Source organism: Microtus oregoni, unplaced genomic scaffold, assembly GCF_018167655.1.
Source record: "Microtus oregoni isolate MIOR12 unplaced genomic scaffold, Mior012 000007F_ref0000211, whole genome shotgun sequence".
In the NCBI taxonomy this organism is placed as follows: Eukaryota; Metazoa; Chordata; class Mammalia; order Rodentia; family Cricetidae; genus Microtus; species Microtus oregoni.
The window spans coordinates 25,758,495-25,777,978 of NW_024543066.1; the positions used below are offsets into that span (position 1 = coordinate 25,758,495).

A 19,484-nucleotide genomic window follows, 5' to 3' on the forward strand; every position below is an offset into this window, starting at 1 on the left:
GCCCACTGTGAGAACACAGTGTGCTGTTTTATTCTCCCTCATTCTGTTTCTTTAACTGTTATATGGAAATAATAAGATACTTGACTCAGTATTGCTTCTCCTTTTTTTCAGTGTTCTACATAAAAATCACAGCTTTGTGTAAATGATCTACCACTGAGCACTATGTCCCCAGTCAATGATGTTTTATTGGGTTATTATAAAGAATTCATTATTCATTAAAAGCATATCAAGGTCTCTAGAAATTTGCAAACATCTAATAAATGGGTAATAAATACTGGTAGTCTTTTATTATTGTTCCTAGGCTACCATACTTTCTCATGCATCTGAAAACCTTGAGAAGGAAAAGGTGGTACTGGTCAGATTGACAACAGGCCAACAACTGTCAACTAAAAGCCACGTGTACTTCATCTACAGTGCGTACATTCATGTCTCCTTTTGCTTTAGGGAAAATTCGAACTTCAGGAGGGAACTCATGGCCCTCTCCTATCACGTTCTGTTCACTCTGCTCAGCTTTGCATTATCCCACAGGTATTAACTGAGTGCCTCCATGCTGGCTCTTTGCAACAAAACTGAACTTTCCTGTAACCTAAAAAGGTAAAACCTGGAAAGATGACCACAATAACTCTTTAAGCAGAAGCCCTATAAATGTCTATCAGGTATGATAGATGACGTTTTATTCCCCACGAACTTTTGTCTCCTGTGCCATTTATTGCCAAAAACGGTTCAAACATTTATCATGCTTTTTCAGCAAAATTCATATCCTTGTTGACTCATTTTTGCTTTCTTTTTTACTCTAATACTCAAGAATTCATAACTTCAAATTCTGGTGATATAAGACCTAAAAGCTAAGGACAAATGAGAATCAATATATTACTGTTATGTTGCTATAGTGCACAATAAAACCATGAGCTTTCCACTTGCTTGACAATAATTTAATGCACTACTCAGCTCCATATGTTGCAAAGAGCTGCTTTACTTATTTAAACATTTCTGTATGGGCTCACAATGAATACTGTACCCTCACCTTAATAACGGAGGTCATAAATGAAATCACAAATGGAAGATGAAGGGTCGCCTCACCGCTAGAAATACTGAACCTCCAACCAACCGGTGTCAGATTTATCCTTGTTTTTGGGATTTCTATAATATATCATCACCTACATTTTTGGATGAATGGAGTAACTTTGAAGCATTATGAAATCAACCAGATCTCTTCGGGATTCACGTATAGGATTTCAGTTCACCACATAGCAAATTTAACCACAAGTAGGAGTTGTCAGACAGACTCAAAACAAAATAATCAATCTCACCTTTTATAGTTAAGTGCTTTTATATTCCATGTTGTAGGAAAACAGTTTGACTAACATGATTCTAGCTGTGATTGGACTTTCTTGAGGAAGTTTTTATGAGTCTGAGTGAAGATAATGACAAACATTAGTCATTGGCATTGGCATAAGGCATGGCACAAGCAGTGATATTTATAAGCAGCTAAGACGTGATGGGAAGCAGATGACTCCCTTGGACTTGGGCATGCTCTCCCTTCAGTTGACTGTCATGCCAGTGAAGCTGACCTAACACTAGTGCCATGCAGTGGACAAGTGTATCACGAGACCCCATTATCTTTCTCTACAGGGCACCAAGCTTTATGTCTCTACCAACACCAAACAAGCACCCTACTTAGTGGCTGCCAAGTGATGTTCATATGCTGCTTTCACATCCTTAGTTACCTAGGAATAAACTCTCATAGATTGTTTGAGACTAATTAAATTTAATGAAACTTCAGCAATTCTTTAAAACTGCCAGGATTCTTATAGGGCCTTACATTATCAACCATATGATAAAGATTGCGCATCAATATTCCAAGTTTTGCTTTGAATTGGAATAAAAGACGAACACGAAGGAATAACTCATACAAGTTAAGCTTTGCTGCACTAACACCAAAGATTAAAATGGAGGTTTGAAGAGAAGAATATGTCAGACCAATTCCCAAGCAAATCTTATATTATTTGAACGGAAGAACTACAATTGTTCTCTGTTCATTCTAATACACAATCTCTGATATGTCCAACACTAGAGCTGTTAATTAACTGACCAAGTTAGTTGAGACCATCCTTATTCATGGGGGAAATGCAACACACACTGAGAAAAAGAGAACACATACCCTCTGCACACGAAGTGTAACATTGCATCACACGTAGTATGAGCGAGTACTACTGCAAATATATTTAAATAAAGCTGTGGCTCCCCTCTTCTTCACATCCTCTGCTTTCACCCATCAGCAGGATGTTCAGAAATGGTGACTGATGGAAGGGAAATTTAAGATGCCCTGCCAACTTCACACTATGGAAATAAATGAATAATGACAAACTTGATATTCCTGACCAAAACTGACTGCTTGGGACATTGGCACAATGGGCTGTTAATTTCTGAGCTGATTTGGCATTTCCTAGACACTGTTGAATTAAAATACATGCAGTTGAATTGATTATAATTTGATTATTTCAGCTCCTATATTTTTGGTATTTGTCACAAATACGTATTTTCCCATTGTTAACACAAAACCTCTATGTTTTCAACAGTTAAAAGGGTGATTTTCTACCTGTTACTCTTCCAAATGAGTCTGCCAACTTTACATACAGAGCATTGAGGAACATGTCACCTGAGCAATTGGCTTATTTTTATTTACTTTTATCTCACCTATACACGTTTGTTAAAGAAAGTCCTTGTACTTCCACTGTATATACTTTGTTTAACTCTGCATGTTGCCGTGTATTAATTCATATACTAATTGATGTGTTTATCTTTAAAGCTATTGATCTTCCATAGCAAAAAAAAAATATTGAGCACATTCTCTGGGCATTTCTCATACAAACTGATGAGAAATAAAATAATAAATTCTTGATCTTCCCTCCAGTTAAAATTAATGCAACATGTTATCACAGATACTTTATGGCTGATTTTATATATTAATAATTAAATTATAAAAGATACTTTATAAAACACTCTGGGGATAAACTTTACGTTTTATTATTCTAACAAAAACCATAAGTTATTGTTAACTGTAGCTAGAGTTATTGGCAAATGTTCAAATGCTTTATGTTATAGACATTCTGTTAATATGAATGGACTCTTTTTTATTGATTTTTTATTGAGCTCTACATTTTTCTCTGCTCCCCTCCCTGCCTCTCCCTTCCCCTTCAACCTTCTCCCAAGGTCCCTATGCGACCAAGGAGATCTTGTCTTTTTCTAGTACCAATGTAGATCAGATCTATGTATGATTGAAATACTGTATACTGTATGTGTACCGTTTGAAATATGACACCTGGGTCACCTGTAAGAAATGATAATTCTGTAATGGAAAAACTTGAAAAATGGCTCAATGTTTGTGCACTACTTAGCAAATGTTTTATTTATGATAGGCAACTAGTTTAATAATTTTTTTCCTAAATTTTATTGTTTAAAGTAAAATTCTGGCTTAGCAATAAAGTCAGGATCATGTAAATCCCTGATGTATAAATAAGAAATTTTATGCATATGTTTGGTTTAAATCTGAAGAATCTTCTTTACTTATGTAAGTTCTGAGAAGACCTGTATCCTTTGAATGACATAATAAAGCATTATTCTTGGCAATACAAGATGTTGTTTGTGTTTTTGCATTACACTTTTAAGATTTTGTGTGTGTGCATATGCACAGAGCACAGTGTGAGTATGGAGCTCAGAGGATAGCTGGTGAAGGACCATGTGAGTCCCTAAGGTTGAATTCAGAGGTCAGGTTGAAAAGCAAGTGCCTTTACTCACTAAGCCGTTAATCTTTTTCTTGTTAGCATTTCTATCTTACATGTATGAGCGTTTTGCTGGCACGCATGTCTGTGCATTATATGAATACTTAGTGCTGGTGGAGGCCAGGAGAGGACATTATAACCACTCAGACTAGAGTTACAGATAGTTATGTGTTGACACTTGGGTGCTAAGATTGATCCTGGGTCCTCTGGAAGAACAGTCACTGCTCTTAACATCTGAGCTATCTATCTCTCTAGCCCCAGCTTTTATTTTTAACCATAAAAAGTATTCTTTTTTTTTTTGTTGAGACAAGATTTTATTGTGTAACCATTGCTGGAGCCAAAGTCACGATTTTTCTGCCCCCAGTTCCCAGCTGCTAAGATTATAGGTGTATGTCATCACATTCATGACTTATTGTTTTACTTAAATAATTTGACTTTAAATTTAATTCCATCTGATCACATAGCCATTAACAAATAAACAGCCTGCCTGGTACTAAAATTTCTGTTTTCAAATCATGTTTTCCTATCTGTATGTTGAGGGCAATTACAAATACATAATAACTATGGCTAGGAACCTGCAATCAGTTTAATTGGACAGTTATAATTTTATGTCATGTGTGGGTCTTACTAAAACCAGAACCATGCTACATATGCTGATCATTTGAGCAGTGATCTTCCAGTCATGGGTATCACCTGATAAGTCCATTAAATTAACTCCACTTGAAGCTTAGCACCATCATTCAGAGTTATTCAAGGAGATAAAAAGTACCCTCTCATTGAAAGGAAGTCTGATCATAGGTATTCATAGATACACTATTTTCTAATTAGACAACAATTACACAGAAATTATAAAGTGTTTGCAACATATTACCATATCTCCAAAAATAAATCAGCTTCAGAAGAGAAGGAAATGGTGTCCAATTAGTTCCTAAATGTCATTATGACATGGTCTATCATTCTATGTGGGCTTGTGGTTTAGACTATCTTAAAAATCTGTATATGGTTTTTTTCTGCCATGGACATTGACCAGGTAATGAAAATCTCTCTCATTTATTCTTAGATCCCTCTTTTCCTAGAGTTAGGGGTGTAGGGAAGTCAAGGGCCATCTCATTACAAATGCATGAATTTGAGTCACCATTTGCAGGTTTCAGAAAAAAGTACATTTTCTGACTCCAGTGGTTAACCAGAAATCTGTGAGGTCCTGAGACACCAGGCCCGGAGGTATGTAGCTCACCAAAGCTCTGTAAAATGAGTAAAATTCAAGAACCTGTTTCCAGTTCAGAAATAAGATTTCTCCTGGAACCCGAGAAAGTTAAAACCTCTTACATATGCTGCTATTTTTTTTTAACAGAAAAGGAAACAAACCATATGCCCACAGTAATACAGCAGACACACGTGCAGACAAAACATGATCACTGGCAAAAATGACAAGTTTAATTATATCAGAGGGGAAATGTTTCACACCAACTCTCAGTATGTAGAATTCACGTGAGTTTTCTTAAATGAACCTTTTGATTTCATAAAATCTTATTTTTTAACTAAAAAGATTTTAAAAAATAGTCTTACAGGCTAGCACAACAGTTCAGTGGGTCAATGTAGTTGCTGCCAAGTCTGACAGCCACACATGGCAGACGGAGAAAACAGACTCCTAAAACTCGTCCTTTGTTTTATGTGCTTTCTCAAATAAATAAATGGAAAAAAATATAATTTGTAAAATGCATTGCTTTTCCATTAGAGACAATTTGTTCTTCTTCACTCAGTGTCATCTCTTGCTTGTTACTGCTGTGATAAGTTATGAGAAAACAACCTGGGGAAAAAGAGTTCATTTCAGTTTATAGTTTATATTCTATCAGGGAGGGAAGTCATGACAGGAACTCAAGGCAGGAATGTGGAGGCAGGAACTGAAGCAGAGGCCCTGGAGAAATGCTGTTTATTGTTTTGTTCCCCGTGGCTTGTTCAGCCTTCTCTCTTATACACCCAAGGGCCACCTTCCCAGGGATGGCATTGCCCACAGAGATATGAGCCCTTCACATTAACCATTATTCAAGAAAATTTCCATAGTCTTATCTGTAGGCTGCTCTGAAAGAGGCAATTCCTCCGTTGAGATTTCCTTTTCCCATACGACTAGGTTGGTGACAAATACCAATCAAGACACTCTACATTATCTTAGAAGTATTTTAAAATATTAAGTCCTATGTTTGTAAATATATGCATGTACTAGCAATGCTACTTAGAACATTAGTATTTTACATTCAAATAAGTACGATAATCTGCAGAAATCATAAATGCTACATATGACTATAAGACATGAAAAAGTCAGAGCCAAAGCATTAAGTGCCTATTCAGTATTCATTTGATAATGGCCTCCCATCAGCTTAGACTAGTATCCTAATTTACATTCTCCAAGTTACATTTTTTCCTAGGAGACACCAATTCTTACAATGAGGAAGGTGAAGGCTGGCTGTTCATTCCAAATATTTCTTGGACATAATTAAGCAGAAGTATAGCCTCTGATGCTACTCTTCAGTGGGTGGCAGCTAAGGATGTTGTCTGCTTAGCAAATATTTCAGCCTCCACTGAATATATTTCAACTATAGATTTTTACAAGACTACTATTTAATAAGTGCCCTTCATCTAGTCACAGACTGTTCATACCATGTTATTTGTTTTTATTTTCTGTAGCAATTGTGTTGAGATCTCACAGTTACTGGTAGAAAACTACCAATACTGTAAGTCATGTGGATATTAAAACAGTAAGAACTTAACTATATTAAGATATTATATTAATTAAAAATATTAATTATATTAAGATATATATATATATATATATAAAGATATTAAGAAGTTAGAGTTAAACCCTAGAGAATTAACTGTCCCAATGTTTGGTACCAGGTTAACACTTTGAGAAATTTTATAGCAATTAACCTTTTACCACAAAAATCTAAAAACTTTATCAATAATATAAACACATTAAATAAGCAATGGATTCTTATTAAAACCCTTTTTAGAGTCAAAGCTGGCAGTACCGCCATACACTGCATCAAGTTACAGGACAGAAAACATCAATGGATGGACACCGTTGCTTGGAAATACTCATAGTATTGTGAAAATACCAGTAACTGTGGGGAAAGATACCTATAGACTCAGCACTCATTGATTCTGTTCTTATTACTTAAGAGTGTTTCTGATTATGTGTGGTTTGCCTACATGATATCTGTGCACCACGAATGCCTGTTCAGTACCCATGGAGACTTGAAGAGGCATTAGATCTCATAAAACTGGAGTTGCAGATGGTTGTGAGACACAAAGTGGGACCTGGCAATGTCTAGATTTAATTTTGTTTTGTCTTTTAATCTTTGCAGCCCAAAGTTGCCACATACATTATTTGTAATTTTCTAAATGGTGAGTTTCATTACCAAAAACTGTGAGAAGCTGGCACCAATTTGCATTGCTTACTCAATATTGTCCTCAGAAATATTTCAAATTTGTAAAAAAATGTCACAAGGGCAAGTTCAATGAGCTAAGAAAACAGGGGTAAATAGTTGTTCTGTTCTGGGCACCATGACACACAAATGCTGCTCCAGCTACTTGGCAGGAGTGTAAGATCTTATGGCCAAGAGTGTAAAGCCAGCTGAGGTAACACAGGAAATTCAGATATGGTCTTTAATGAAAACCTGCATGTGCTGGAGCCTGGAGACAACACCTGCTCTGGGGATATAGGATAAAACTCTGCTCCCCATGACCATGCATTTGTAAAGAACTCTTATATACTTCTCTACATACCTAGTTTGTTCATTATTTGCAAGCACAGAATCATTTCGGTATTTTAACTATAACAAAAGATAATGCACATTTCAGTTGTATTGTCTGATATTATTACAATTAGAATATTTTAAAAAGTGTAATAAATGTTTCTAGCAGAAAAATTATTTGGATTCTAAGACTTTCATATTGAATAAATTCTATTTGCACACTTGATGCACACTATGAAGATGTCATGCATTTAGAATTTGTCGACAAAGAAAAAGTACCAATTTGAGGTAACTAAATAGCAACTAAATCTGGGAGGAAATACAATCACCTGTATCATTTTATTTCATCTCAGGATGCTGCGAGCTAGTGCTGTTATTATGACTATTTTGTCTAAACTGCAGCTAAGAAAGTTAAAATAATTTTGTTCACACTCCTGTTCATTCCTTGTTTCCCTGCCAGTTTTTACAGCATTCATCCTCACATATACATTAACCTTAGCAGACTGGGTTTTAGATAACTTTGTCCCTCTAAAACTGAAAGTCAGCTCACTTCTGTGGGTCACAGTTCCGTGCATTTAACCCACTTGTGGCGGTACACAACTGTAGTCCAAGTATGTGTGATACTGAGGCAGGGGCATCATGATTTTGTAACCAGCCTTTGCTTAACAAGAATTTGAAAGCAGCCTTTTCTTCATAATGTGTTCTGCTATGAACAAATGAAAATACTAAATCCAAACCTCTGGACTGTGGTCTGTATTTATTGACTAGCATCTTATTTAAGACAAACAAACGGCATCCGAGGAAGGGGAAAAAAGAAGGTAAAGAAGATAAAGTAGAAAAATTGTCTTTTTAAAGAAGTGATATTATACACCTGAATTTTACATTAGGCCTTCTGTTCACCAACTTTGTTACACGTTATTTTAGTAATCATAAAATTGAATAATTAATAGGAGAATAAAACAAAATAAAGCTTTTCTGAAAATTATCCATTCACTGTCGAATATGCCCTATTTGGAGACAATAATTTTTAGTGGTCACTAGAGATAATAATAAAAAAATAGACAAATAGTTAACAGCTAATAATTCAATGTATACTAAGAGGTTACCAATGATAAAAGAACCCCAGAGAAGTTTCTAGGAAAGTGTGATATATGTGTTTTTAAATATCATTGCCCCTGGGTGGGGTGAACTGAAAGATAGTTCAGCAGTTAAGAACACTCAATGCTCTTTCAGAGGACCCATGTTCAATTTCTAGCAGCCAATTCTGGTGGCTTCCAGCCACCTCTAACTCCAATTCCAGGGAATTATGACATTTGAGGCTTCTGTGTGTGTACCTGTATTCACACGCATATGTCCACACAAACACACACACTATTTAAAAGATAAATCAAATCATAAATAAAACATTGTTCATATATCTGGTAGATATATGACAAAAAGTTCACCAGCACTATTTTATCAGGAAAATGTAAATGAATTCCCAAAGAACTATTATCACACACCCAATAAGTAGGACTATTATAACAAACCCCCCCTTGAACCTTTTTTATGGAATATGAGTTCACACAGCCATTATATAAAATACTGTGAAAGTTGAACCCAAACTAAATAAAATTATGGTACAGTCCCACAATCCTACTCGCAGGTAGAACCAAAGGAAATAAAATGGGTATGTTGAGGAAATACCTGCACTCCTGTGTTCAATGCAGCTCTACCCACAGTAGTCAAGACATGGAAATACCAACATGGCCATCACCCGATGAACAGGTAGAGTAAATGTCGTCCATGTGCATAGCTATTCAGTCATACTCTTCAGCCATACAAAGGAATGAAGTCCTGCCATTTGAAACAACAGGATGGAATTAGAGATTATTACATGAGGTGAAATAAAACAGGCATATAAAACCATGTGTAGAATGCAAATGGTTGACCTCCTAGAAGTTGAGTGCTACGTTGAGGGATGAGAGGGTTGGGGAAATATATCAGCATTTGCTAAGTTATGTGTCAACAGGAACAAGATGCTCTGCTGTTACAGTTCAGGGCAGTGACTGCACACAACAGCCATGCTACTGTGCACTTCTAAAAGCCAGGGAAATGGTTTACCGTGTTTTCATCACTAGACAAGATACTTGAGCTGATAGATATGTTTGTCCTGACTTAAGCATTACACACTATAATATGCACCAATTTATTATATTGCACCCCATTAGTATGTAAAAAAACTATTTATATGTTGTGGTTAGGATAAATTTAAATAGAAAGAAATAGTGAGAGTTGGTACATGATCTCACAAACCTTTCTCCCAGGAAGAGAACTTGAGTTTCTCTCTTGTCATTTTCCTATGTCATGTGTTACTAAGAAAGTGACAGGAGGCATTGGGAAAGGAGTGTCTTTGTGGCCTCAGAGAATGTCAAGAACTTCACAAAGGCAGGCTATGAGGTTACAGGATAGAGAATGCGATATTCCCACATGAGGTAGACAGAGTGAGACAGGGGAGGGTAAGTATCACCACCAGTCTAAGGTACTTTAAGAGACACTAGGGTGTCAGAAAACTAGTGGGACCTATCTCAAGGAAGATGCCGAAAAGAGGAGGCATCTCTCTCAAGTCTCTCCCTCCCTTACATAAATAAATAATTCATTCTATACTACTGCAGAGTGGAGCACGGTGGGTCAGAAACAAAGCATTATTGATGTGTAGCTGGCCATCAACCATGTTTAAAGGAATGTTTGCTTCTCTCTCTCTCTCTCTCTCTCTCTCTCTCGTGAGTGTGTGTAAATAAGATAAACCTGAACCTCTTAAGATGTGTAGTGTGTGGGAACCAGACATCTTATTTCCTCTCAACCCCTCTTCTCACCACGTGCAAAATACTCAGTTGTAAAATGCATATTAAGTCCAGTGACCTTTCTTCTGTCACTGTAAACAATCTTTCAAGAACCAACTAATATATTCTGCATAGGGAGCCAGGAAATTAACCTCCAAGCTAGATGTAGAATACTAGTGTATGTCAGCCAGTGACACCGCTGTTTGTCAAATCAGCTCTTGATCAGGACATCAGAATGTCCAGACAAATGGAACATATTACCTTGGAGTAATTTTAAAGAGTGTTCAAGATGGGCTGTTTCCCTCATTTGTGATCTTAATACATGATTGTATGGCTACACAGAATTATTTCTGTGTAGAAATTGACCCTAAATGTTTTTTTTTTTTTTAACCGAGTTCTGATCTTTGATTGCAGAACAAAAGCCTGGAATTGCTTTCATTTTTAATTATGTGAGAGTTTTATCATAGTGTCAAATGGAGCTTAGACGGTAGATGGAATCTCTGGCTCTACAAAAGGCTGCAGCCGTGCTTTGTGACAACCGGGTGATGCTTTCACCTGCATCTTTCAGCCATGGAGTCAGGAATTTTAGAAGAATGATATTTGGGGAAATAGCATAGTAAAAATCCATTTCAAAGTAAAAGAAAAACACTACAGTGTGTTTTTAAAAGGTATTCATTTTATTGCTACAGAATAGATATTAGGATAAATTTGTTTTGGGGTTTCCATATTTCCAATCAAATGTCTTCAAAATTATGACTCTCTATATGATTATTTTTAAATTTATTTATAATTGTGTGTGTGTCTGTGTGAGTGAATGCCAGAAATATGCAGGTCCTCATGGAGGCCAGAAAAGGGCTTTGGATCCCCTGGAGCTGGAGTTGCACGAGGGTGAGAAGGACCCCAACTTGGATACCTGGATCCAAGCTCAAGCCTTCTCTAAGAATGTCAACTGTTTGTAACTTCTGAGCCATTTCACCTGCCCCTTTCCATTTAATTGTTAAAAATACAAATTCTCAAACAATAAAAGAGTAAAAATAACAATAGCAAGTGGAAAGAAAACTTTCTTTTCCATATTCCCTTTGCTTCTTATTAGCAGCATAAAATTAATGTCTGTTCTACAGAATTGAACTTTATTCTAGGTATTTTATTTAAAATTATATATGTCTAATAGTTGTGTTTATGTAAAATTTCTGGTTCTATATTTGGCATGTGTGGCTAAAACCGAAAGGTGGTATGATTACTGCTATTATTTTTGATGTTCTGCCCTATACTACATATTAATCTATACAGGATTAATTTATAAATTGCCTTACAATTGCACATTCCCACACATTTACTGCAGTATATTTCCAGTAAAAAGTATACCTTCCCACGGAGCCTGCTGGAATGGCAAACAACATTCTTATTAACAGGTGCCATCGTATCGGAACTTGAACCTGAACGTTCTGCCCACTCAGACTCCTGACCAGTGTTTTGTATTCCCATCAAAGCCAGACAGAATCAAACTCTGAATATGTCTATGTTGGATGAACTCAGAGAGAAGGCTATAAAGGATGTCTTTCCAAGGGTATGTGTGGTTTTGAAAATACAAGTCCAAGTGATTTTAAATGAGCCACTAAATGAGTAAAGGCCATATTTTAATAACATATTTTAAACATTGACTTCTTCTATTGAATTTCCAGGAATGTTTCTATGTCATTTTATGTCAACTTCATCAAAAATGGTTAGTTTAGTTGTTATCAAGCCAAATGGCTTTGGTTCCATTAATAAACTAAAGGTGAATACTATCTAAGTATTCAAAGACTTGGAATCACTGGCTAGGTTCTCAAATGCAAACAAATTGATTCTAATTGAGCTAAGCTTGAATAGAATAAAACTTGGACAAACGCAGGCACAAAAGTTTCTTAATACCTAATGCTATTATTATTTAAAAATACTTTGTTAATGGCTCAGAATTGGTATTTTAACGAGTACCCAGGTGTCATAGGATTGTCAGTTCATTCATGGAAACTTCATTGTCCGAAGGAATCCATATATAAGTTCACAGAGAGCTTCAGAATGTATGGAAACAGAAAGCACAGAGATTGATTTGAAGTGTGTCATGCAAATTCTACCCCATGCATGAGGTGGTTTCAGACATGAGAATATTTACTATATTTATGAGTTGTCACTATGTGCTCCTCAGAGCAGATATGATGTTGGCAGCGGAACTCAGCAAAGCTTTCTGTTGCGTATGGGAGAAGCATCCTGTTTGGAACACTGGGTAAAAGATTGTCATTCTAAACTAGTAGAATTTTCATTCCCTGGCTCCAGAGAATTCCAGTGCATTCATTTCTAATTATTCAAAGAGTTGAAAAATTATTCAGTAAAAAAAAATCAGCTATGTATATGCAACATCATGTTTTTCTATTCCTAATTTGATTTCATATTACAAATTCTTCTAGTTAGGAAAAAATAATCTTAGGCTCACCCAACCAATTTAGGCCTTGAGTTCCTGTATAATTCAAGGGATTATTTTCCTCCTTTTCATTCAGTGGTTTGATTTTGAGTCTTGGAGGTGGCAGGGACCAACTGTTCTCTCTTTTCCACTTGGTTGTGTCCACTGACATTTCTGCACCATAGTCAGCATGGGTCCTTGACTTTCTGGAGATGATTGCATGTTTGCCAGACTCTCCTTGCCTTTCTGTAGAAGACCTACACGTGTGTACAGCTCTTCCAAACACCCTGGCCCTTGCTCTTTCTGATAAGTCAAGGGAAAAATCCTACAGCATCTTCCACAAGATGGTGGGTGAGTTCTGTGACATGGGAGAGGTTCTGGAAGACATGCTACCAGCAGGATCTGCTTGAGATTGAGGTGTCCAAAGCTATGTAATCCTGCTATAGAATAAATGAGAGTCAGGCTAGCTCATACATCTACAAGAACAATTAGATTATTATAATGAACACATATACATAAGGACTAGTATTTCACTATGGCTGGGATTCTTTCATTGTGCTCTCAAGTTATCAAACCCCACTGCTGGTTGAAAGAAGCAGGGTATCTCATTCGGAGTTGCTGCCATGCACTTTATAAAAACATTTAGAATTCTAATTCTAAATAATTTAATTTTTTTTCTCGGTAACTTTGAATGTCTGAGTTTACAAAGGACCTAGAGCTGAAAGTCAGAGAGTGTTCCGTAGTTACCTGAAAAACGTGAATTTGGAGAAACCACGTTACAAGAACACATGCTCAATAATTGCCAATGGCTCCAAGGGGCTTTTACCTTGTTTCCCTGAGAATGTTTTTTCTCTAATGCCCCTCCCTCCTTGCTGCATTCCTGCAAGGCACTGCTCACTTGAAAATCTCCTGGGCTGTGGTTTGAAAAGGCATTGCCATCCCAAAGGTCTTTTTCCTCCCCATGGAATAGAGTATCCTCTTTTTTTTTTCCAGTCCATCCACATTCTGGAACCCACCCCAAGCACTAGTGCCCTGTGAAGCTTGACCCAAAGAATGAATATTTATATAATTAAGAAGCACAAAACCACACAAATCAACAAAATGATCAGCGACAGAAAGCTTGGGGCTTTTAGTCCTTCCTCAGACATTGCACACAGTCATTTCAGTACTCTTTGCCTGGGGTTAGCCTGTGGATTTCATAACCATCTATGTTTTGATTTTACTCTGTTTTATTAGCTAATATTTTCATCTCCTTGGGTATAGAAGTTAAGCCTCAGTTTCCTCTAGGAAATATTTGCTAACTAATAAACTATTTGCTAACAAATAAAAAGGTAGCTGAGAAACAAGCATTTTTCTCTTTCTTTCTTTCTTCTTTTTATAACAAGCAGTTTTTTAACAACGAGATCCAATTGGGAAAGCCCTGGTGGTGTTTTCTTGATTGGCCAAAAGGGTTGCAGTTGTTGGCTTAATTGTTTGGATAGCTTTATTTTTCCCCTAAACCTTCTTAAAGATTTTCTGCTTTTGTGTCTTTAGAGTATTAAAAGTTTTACTACTGTGATGGTGCAATTGAGAGACTAGTTTGTAGAAGAAGAGTTCATTGCAAAAAAAAAAGGGCTAAATATTAATCACTACTTCTTAGTTCATTTGACAAGTTCTTAAGTAACTGTAGAAAACTATGCTAGCTGACTGTCAAGCTTTATCTTTTATGCAAAGATAAAAATTGGTCAGTTCTTTAACAAAAATCTAAGCTTTTTGAAGTATACAAAAACGTGGCTTTTAGAGTTTTAGCCTGCTACTATAGCTTCAGGCTGTGTTGTAGTTTGGTAAAGATTATGTCAAACATGACAACGGGCTGCTTACCTTTATCCTCCTTAGCCCATCACATCTGCTACCACTTATGTGTTCTTTGTGAGTACCTGAAATAGTAAGAAAGAATAGAAGATGAAAACATAACTAAGCAGCATGCTTAAAGGGCAAATGTTAACAACTTTAATTGATGACAGACACACACTTCATAAAACTATTAGCATGCAACTCCAGCTGCAAAAACTAAACAGCAAAATGCCTCAGCTGATAAGCAGCAAAAAAAGTAAACCAATCACATTGACAAAAAGCCACCGTAAACAAAAAAAACTATGTTTAAAGGAGTAGTAGTTTTGGTATTCATCCCTACTATCAAGTCTTTTGCTTTCTTTTTCTCCATCAAAATTTAGCTTACGTTTGATGTTAGCAAGAGTTGCATTACTGTTATTGCTAATTTTAGTTCTTTTTATTACCTTGAGGGTTATATATTGTAAAATAATTTTGGTGCCTCTAGTTAATGTTGATTAGTTGTTTTAATAGCCTATAGACCTATTTGTTATATTTTTGTAGGTTTACTTTTTTAACTATCAGGAACTTAATAACTGAGAAGATTTAACATTGCTGTTGCATAGGCAAACTTACAGTGACTATATTAGTGTTACCTGTTTAACGTTAAGTCATCCTGTGAGTCCTGCGACATATTTCCTTAATAATCATCAGCCATCAAGTCTGATAGTCTCAAAAGAAATATCAGCCCTCTAAAGTGCCTTCAAGGGCGGTGATATTTAGCACTGAAAATTACAAATAGAGTTTTTGAGGTTGAATAGCAACAACTAGCCATTGACACTGATGGTTCTTTTGTCAAACAGACTGTTAGAAACTACGCAAATGAAGTCCACGCACTCCTTCGAGTGAAAACAATAACGTGAAGAATCTACGCAATGCTTACATGTTGGATGGGATATTTAATGTGCGGGGAAACTCAAAGGTTGAAGAACTAGGCATTTAGACAGTGGTAAGTGGTAATCTTACCTCTTTATACTCCATTACTCTTTCTCACGAGAGACATGCTAGTGCAAACAAGTCAATCAGAATTTGTGTTTAGCAAGATAGAGCTTAGAGGATAGTTTAAAATCCATTTATTATTCTAAATCCATTTCTTCCATTAACATGTTATACATTAGTGTTTACTAACCATGATTCATGTAACAGTTTAGTTTGTTAACTTTTAAATTATTTAACAACCAAAAGTTATTAATACATTTTAAGTATTACACAGATATCTTAAAACAGGCTTGGGTTCATTTTTGTAATTTTTAAATAGAAACCATTTTAGGCATCTCTTGAAGAAGAAATAAAGCAGGCATTTAAAGTTAGAAAACAAGGAATTCCAAATTTAGTTTTTACAAAAGCCTTCAGCTTTATTGACAAATTATGGCAAACATATTTGACAAATTGTGGTTCCTATTTAGAGAGGCTTACACATGGAACTTTATGTGTGTTTTTTTCTTTTTTTTAACAAATACAGGTTAAAACACTGAACAAATTCAGTTAGCTACATACATACAGTAGCTGCTTCTTTTCAACCCCATTAAAACAGCATTTAAAAATTAAATTTACAACTTAATATTGAACATCTCCATCTAACTAACAGATATTAAAAGACAGGTTAAAACATCTTATCTACAACTTTATTATCAGCTAGTTCAAAATCATATTACAGTCTTTTATCAACCCTAAACAAAGGTTCTGTTAGTTGATTGAGACTCAAAATCTGCTAACAGATTCATGCTCTTTCTTACAAAAAAGAAAAAGGAAAAATAATACTAAAACAAAAAGGGGAAAGGCGTTTTACACACAACAGTTAAAAAAAACAATCAAGAGATTTCATCCTATTGAGTGGTTTATAAACTATGCTTGCCAATGAGTTTTGCAATCTGTTTTGTAAAATAATACTAGCATCATTGTCATGTCAACAGTATAGGGGGAATACAAGAAATAGGTGGGGGGAATTATGAGCAGATATCCCTAGATAGAAAAGACAAACAAACAAAAAAAGAACTATTACTTGTCTTGTTGCTGTTTATGTGGAGACCAGAGGCTATGAACTGTCTTTGAGGAGGTCATAGGTGAAGAGGACCTTCAATATCTACCATAGGGGTGTTCCCTGTATCCCCCTCTGGCTGACCTTGATGGTGGTGCCTTCAGGCTGGAGCGAGTTGTGGCCCATTCTTCTGTTGCTATAAGTAAGAGAAAGATAGTGACATAAACTTAACTTCACAATTACAGATAAAGTCATTCAGGAAAGAATGGTTAACTAACGCAAAGATAATAAAATGAACTCAACGATGAAAGCTAATGCCTAGGACTGTTTCGGAAGGCAAGTCTATGCCAAGGATATGTACAAACTGAATTAAAAGTCCCTGTTTTTTTTGTTTGTTTTTTTTTTTTTTTTTTTGCAAAGAAGAGAAAGTTTAAGTACTAAGATAAATTAACATTTTATAATGTGTTAGATTTCAATACTACAACATTTCAAAAAGGGTATAAATGCAATCTGGTCTTTTAATCTTTCGATACCAACTTCTAAAACAAAGTGCAGATAGTAAACCAGTTGTTCTTAGTCCCTGATTATTTTGAGACTCAAATAGGACTCAAAGCAAAACAAAACAAATGCCTCTTCTCTTTCCCACAAGCCAATGAATTGAAACACTCTGTAGTGCAGGATCTGTGTATTGTCTCTTTTCAGTGACTCTCATCTGGTTCAGAGTTGAGATCTAGGATAAGCTTCTTTAGACAAGTGGAAGATGAGCAGCCCACAAGGCAAAGAAAGTTGAAGTAAGTGTGTAGGTACAGAAAGATTTCTCATATCCTCTTTCCCATAAGACACTCAGAAAACAAAAATGAGTCTTAAGAGACGACAAAGAGTCCTCTGTGACATGGGACATAGTCTATACCCATTCCCCTAGAACAAAAACCAAAAATCAAAAGGCAGCTGAGTTTTTGAGAGCTGTGGGAAATAGAGACTGTAAAGTCTGTTTTCCCAGAAAACAAACCAGTTCTTCCTCCCCATAGCTTATGGTTGGATTTATTAGGACAATATGTGATTCCAGAAACTAGCATAGCTTTGTACTTCACTCAAAATTCACTCCTTTAAAGACAGACATTGGACATGGAGAAGGCAAGTACCAGAAAAAAAAACACTTGTAAAACCAGACATATAGAATAAATGAAAATATCAACTGAGGAGTTCCCACGAAGGGCAACTGGTCCAGGTCCTCTTTCCTATGATGCTCCTTGCAATTAGTTTTTTTTTTCTTTTTAAAGTTTCTAGAAATGGACAAGAAAATCTTAATTTCCAATATAAGATAATAACCTTCAATTTTGTAAAAGCAATCCATCATATATCAATATGTGAAAAAGATTGCATCTACGATAGCTGTTTCTGAGATGGTCATGGAGACATCAATCTGACAACTGATAGTCAAGACAAGAAGTCTGTGTTCCCTATTTGAGACTTTGGTGGTTGGAATGGGATGATCCCCATAGTCTCAGGCATTTGCATCCTTGGTCCACAGTGGCAGTGCTCTTTGTGAAGGCTTAGGATATGTGGCCTTGCTGGAGTAGACATGTCACTCACTGTAGGTGCCTTTGTGAGCTTGAAGACTCTGCATTGCATTATCTTACATTGTGTTACATTCCACACACACACACAAAGTGATCCTAACCTGAGTTAACTTTGAAATCTCCAAGAAGCCAAGACAGAAATTAGAGAGGGGAGGAGGTAGCACAGACCCCTTTTGGTGGATGCTGAGAAAGATAAAGGTATAGTATTTAGAAATCCATGTAGATAGCTGATCCTTTAGGAATCTATTTCCTAGATGCTAGGGTTTTAAAAAATTTTCAAATTTAGTACAAGGTTTGGTTTCACAGCCAATTGTTTTTAGTCCCATGATGCTATTTCAAAGCCACTTAAAAATATCCTTGCAGCAAAGCTTTAAACTGTCTGTCTTTTGGTAAATAATGGAGTAGACACGGTGCTCTCGACATCCAGGAGATTGCTGTATGAGAAACACAAGTTGGACTATAGAGTAAATGAGTAGCAAATTATTTCTCAGAGAGGGCACTAAATACATTTCTGCCACATTGAAATGAGTAGAATTCCATAGAATTTAGAAAATATAAAATGTGGATACCAAAGTATCATCAACCTTTTTTATGATGCATGCCATTATCCTATGTTCTGCTTATGAACACAGTCAAGGACAACTCAGGAAAGAACATGTGTAAATCCTCAAATATTATGGAACATTTACAGCTAGTCTTTTAGGAAAATGTTCAGGAAAGTAGGGAGGAAGGAGCCACTTTCATCATTTACCTGAACTGAGATTGAAATCCAACATGGAGTCATCTAGAAGAGGAGATTGTTCTGAGCAAATCTCCAAATTCACAGTGAAATCAGGTGGAATTTTATGTATCCCAGATCATTCTTTCTCTACAGACTTTCCTAGATTAATTATATTGTATCATCTTGCCTTATTTCTAAAGTGCTCTTTGAGATCTATAAGGAAAGAGACTTTGTACAAAGGCATAAGCATAGTAGAACAACAGAAATGTAAAGTACATAAAAATCCATGGTGCTACTAAACAAAGGAGGAATTTTTAAGCCAATTATGCAAAAGAAATCAAGCAGAGCCATTGCTAACAACTTGATTTTTGTGTGTAGATATGTGAGATAGTGATTTTTAAATAAAAACTTACTCTTTGTTTTTCTTTGTGAGTGAGTAACGTATTACCTCATAAATTGAGCTTCCCAGAATGCCTGGAGTTCATGTAAGTTGCATGCGAATCAGTGTCCTTGAGAAACACTTCACTTTGGCTGGAGTGTAAA

General features: G+C 36.0%; 1 protein-coding gene across 2 annotated transcripts in view; it reads right to left on the reverse strand.

Annotated features, from left to right (window-relative positions):
* Positions 1–9,353: 9,353 nt before the first annotated feature.
* Khdrbs2 (KH RNA binding domain containing, signal transduction associated 2) overlaps positions 9,354–19,484 on the reverse strand; it is a 393,692-nt gene continuing 383,561 nt past the window's right edge. The window contains exons 9-11 of one of the 2 annotated variants that reach the window (XR_005974643.1): positions 16,665–16,836; positions 14,654–14,709; positions 9,354–9,370 (exon numbers count right to left, since the gene is read on the reverse strand). Coding sequence is in view for 1 of the 2 variants with exons in the window: in XM_041656192.1 (XP_041512126.1) it covers positions 16,739–16,836 (98 nt within the window). In the remaining variant the exon portion in view is untranslated. Of the gene's footprint in view, positions 9,371–14,653; positions 14,710–15,796; positions 16,837–19,484 lie in introns of those variants that run through there. The other variant, XM_041656192.1, reaches the window with a different exon arrangement.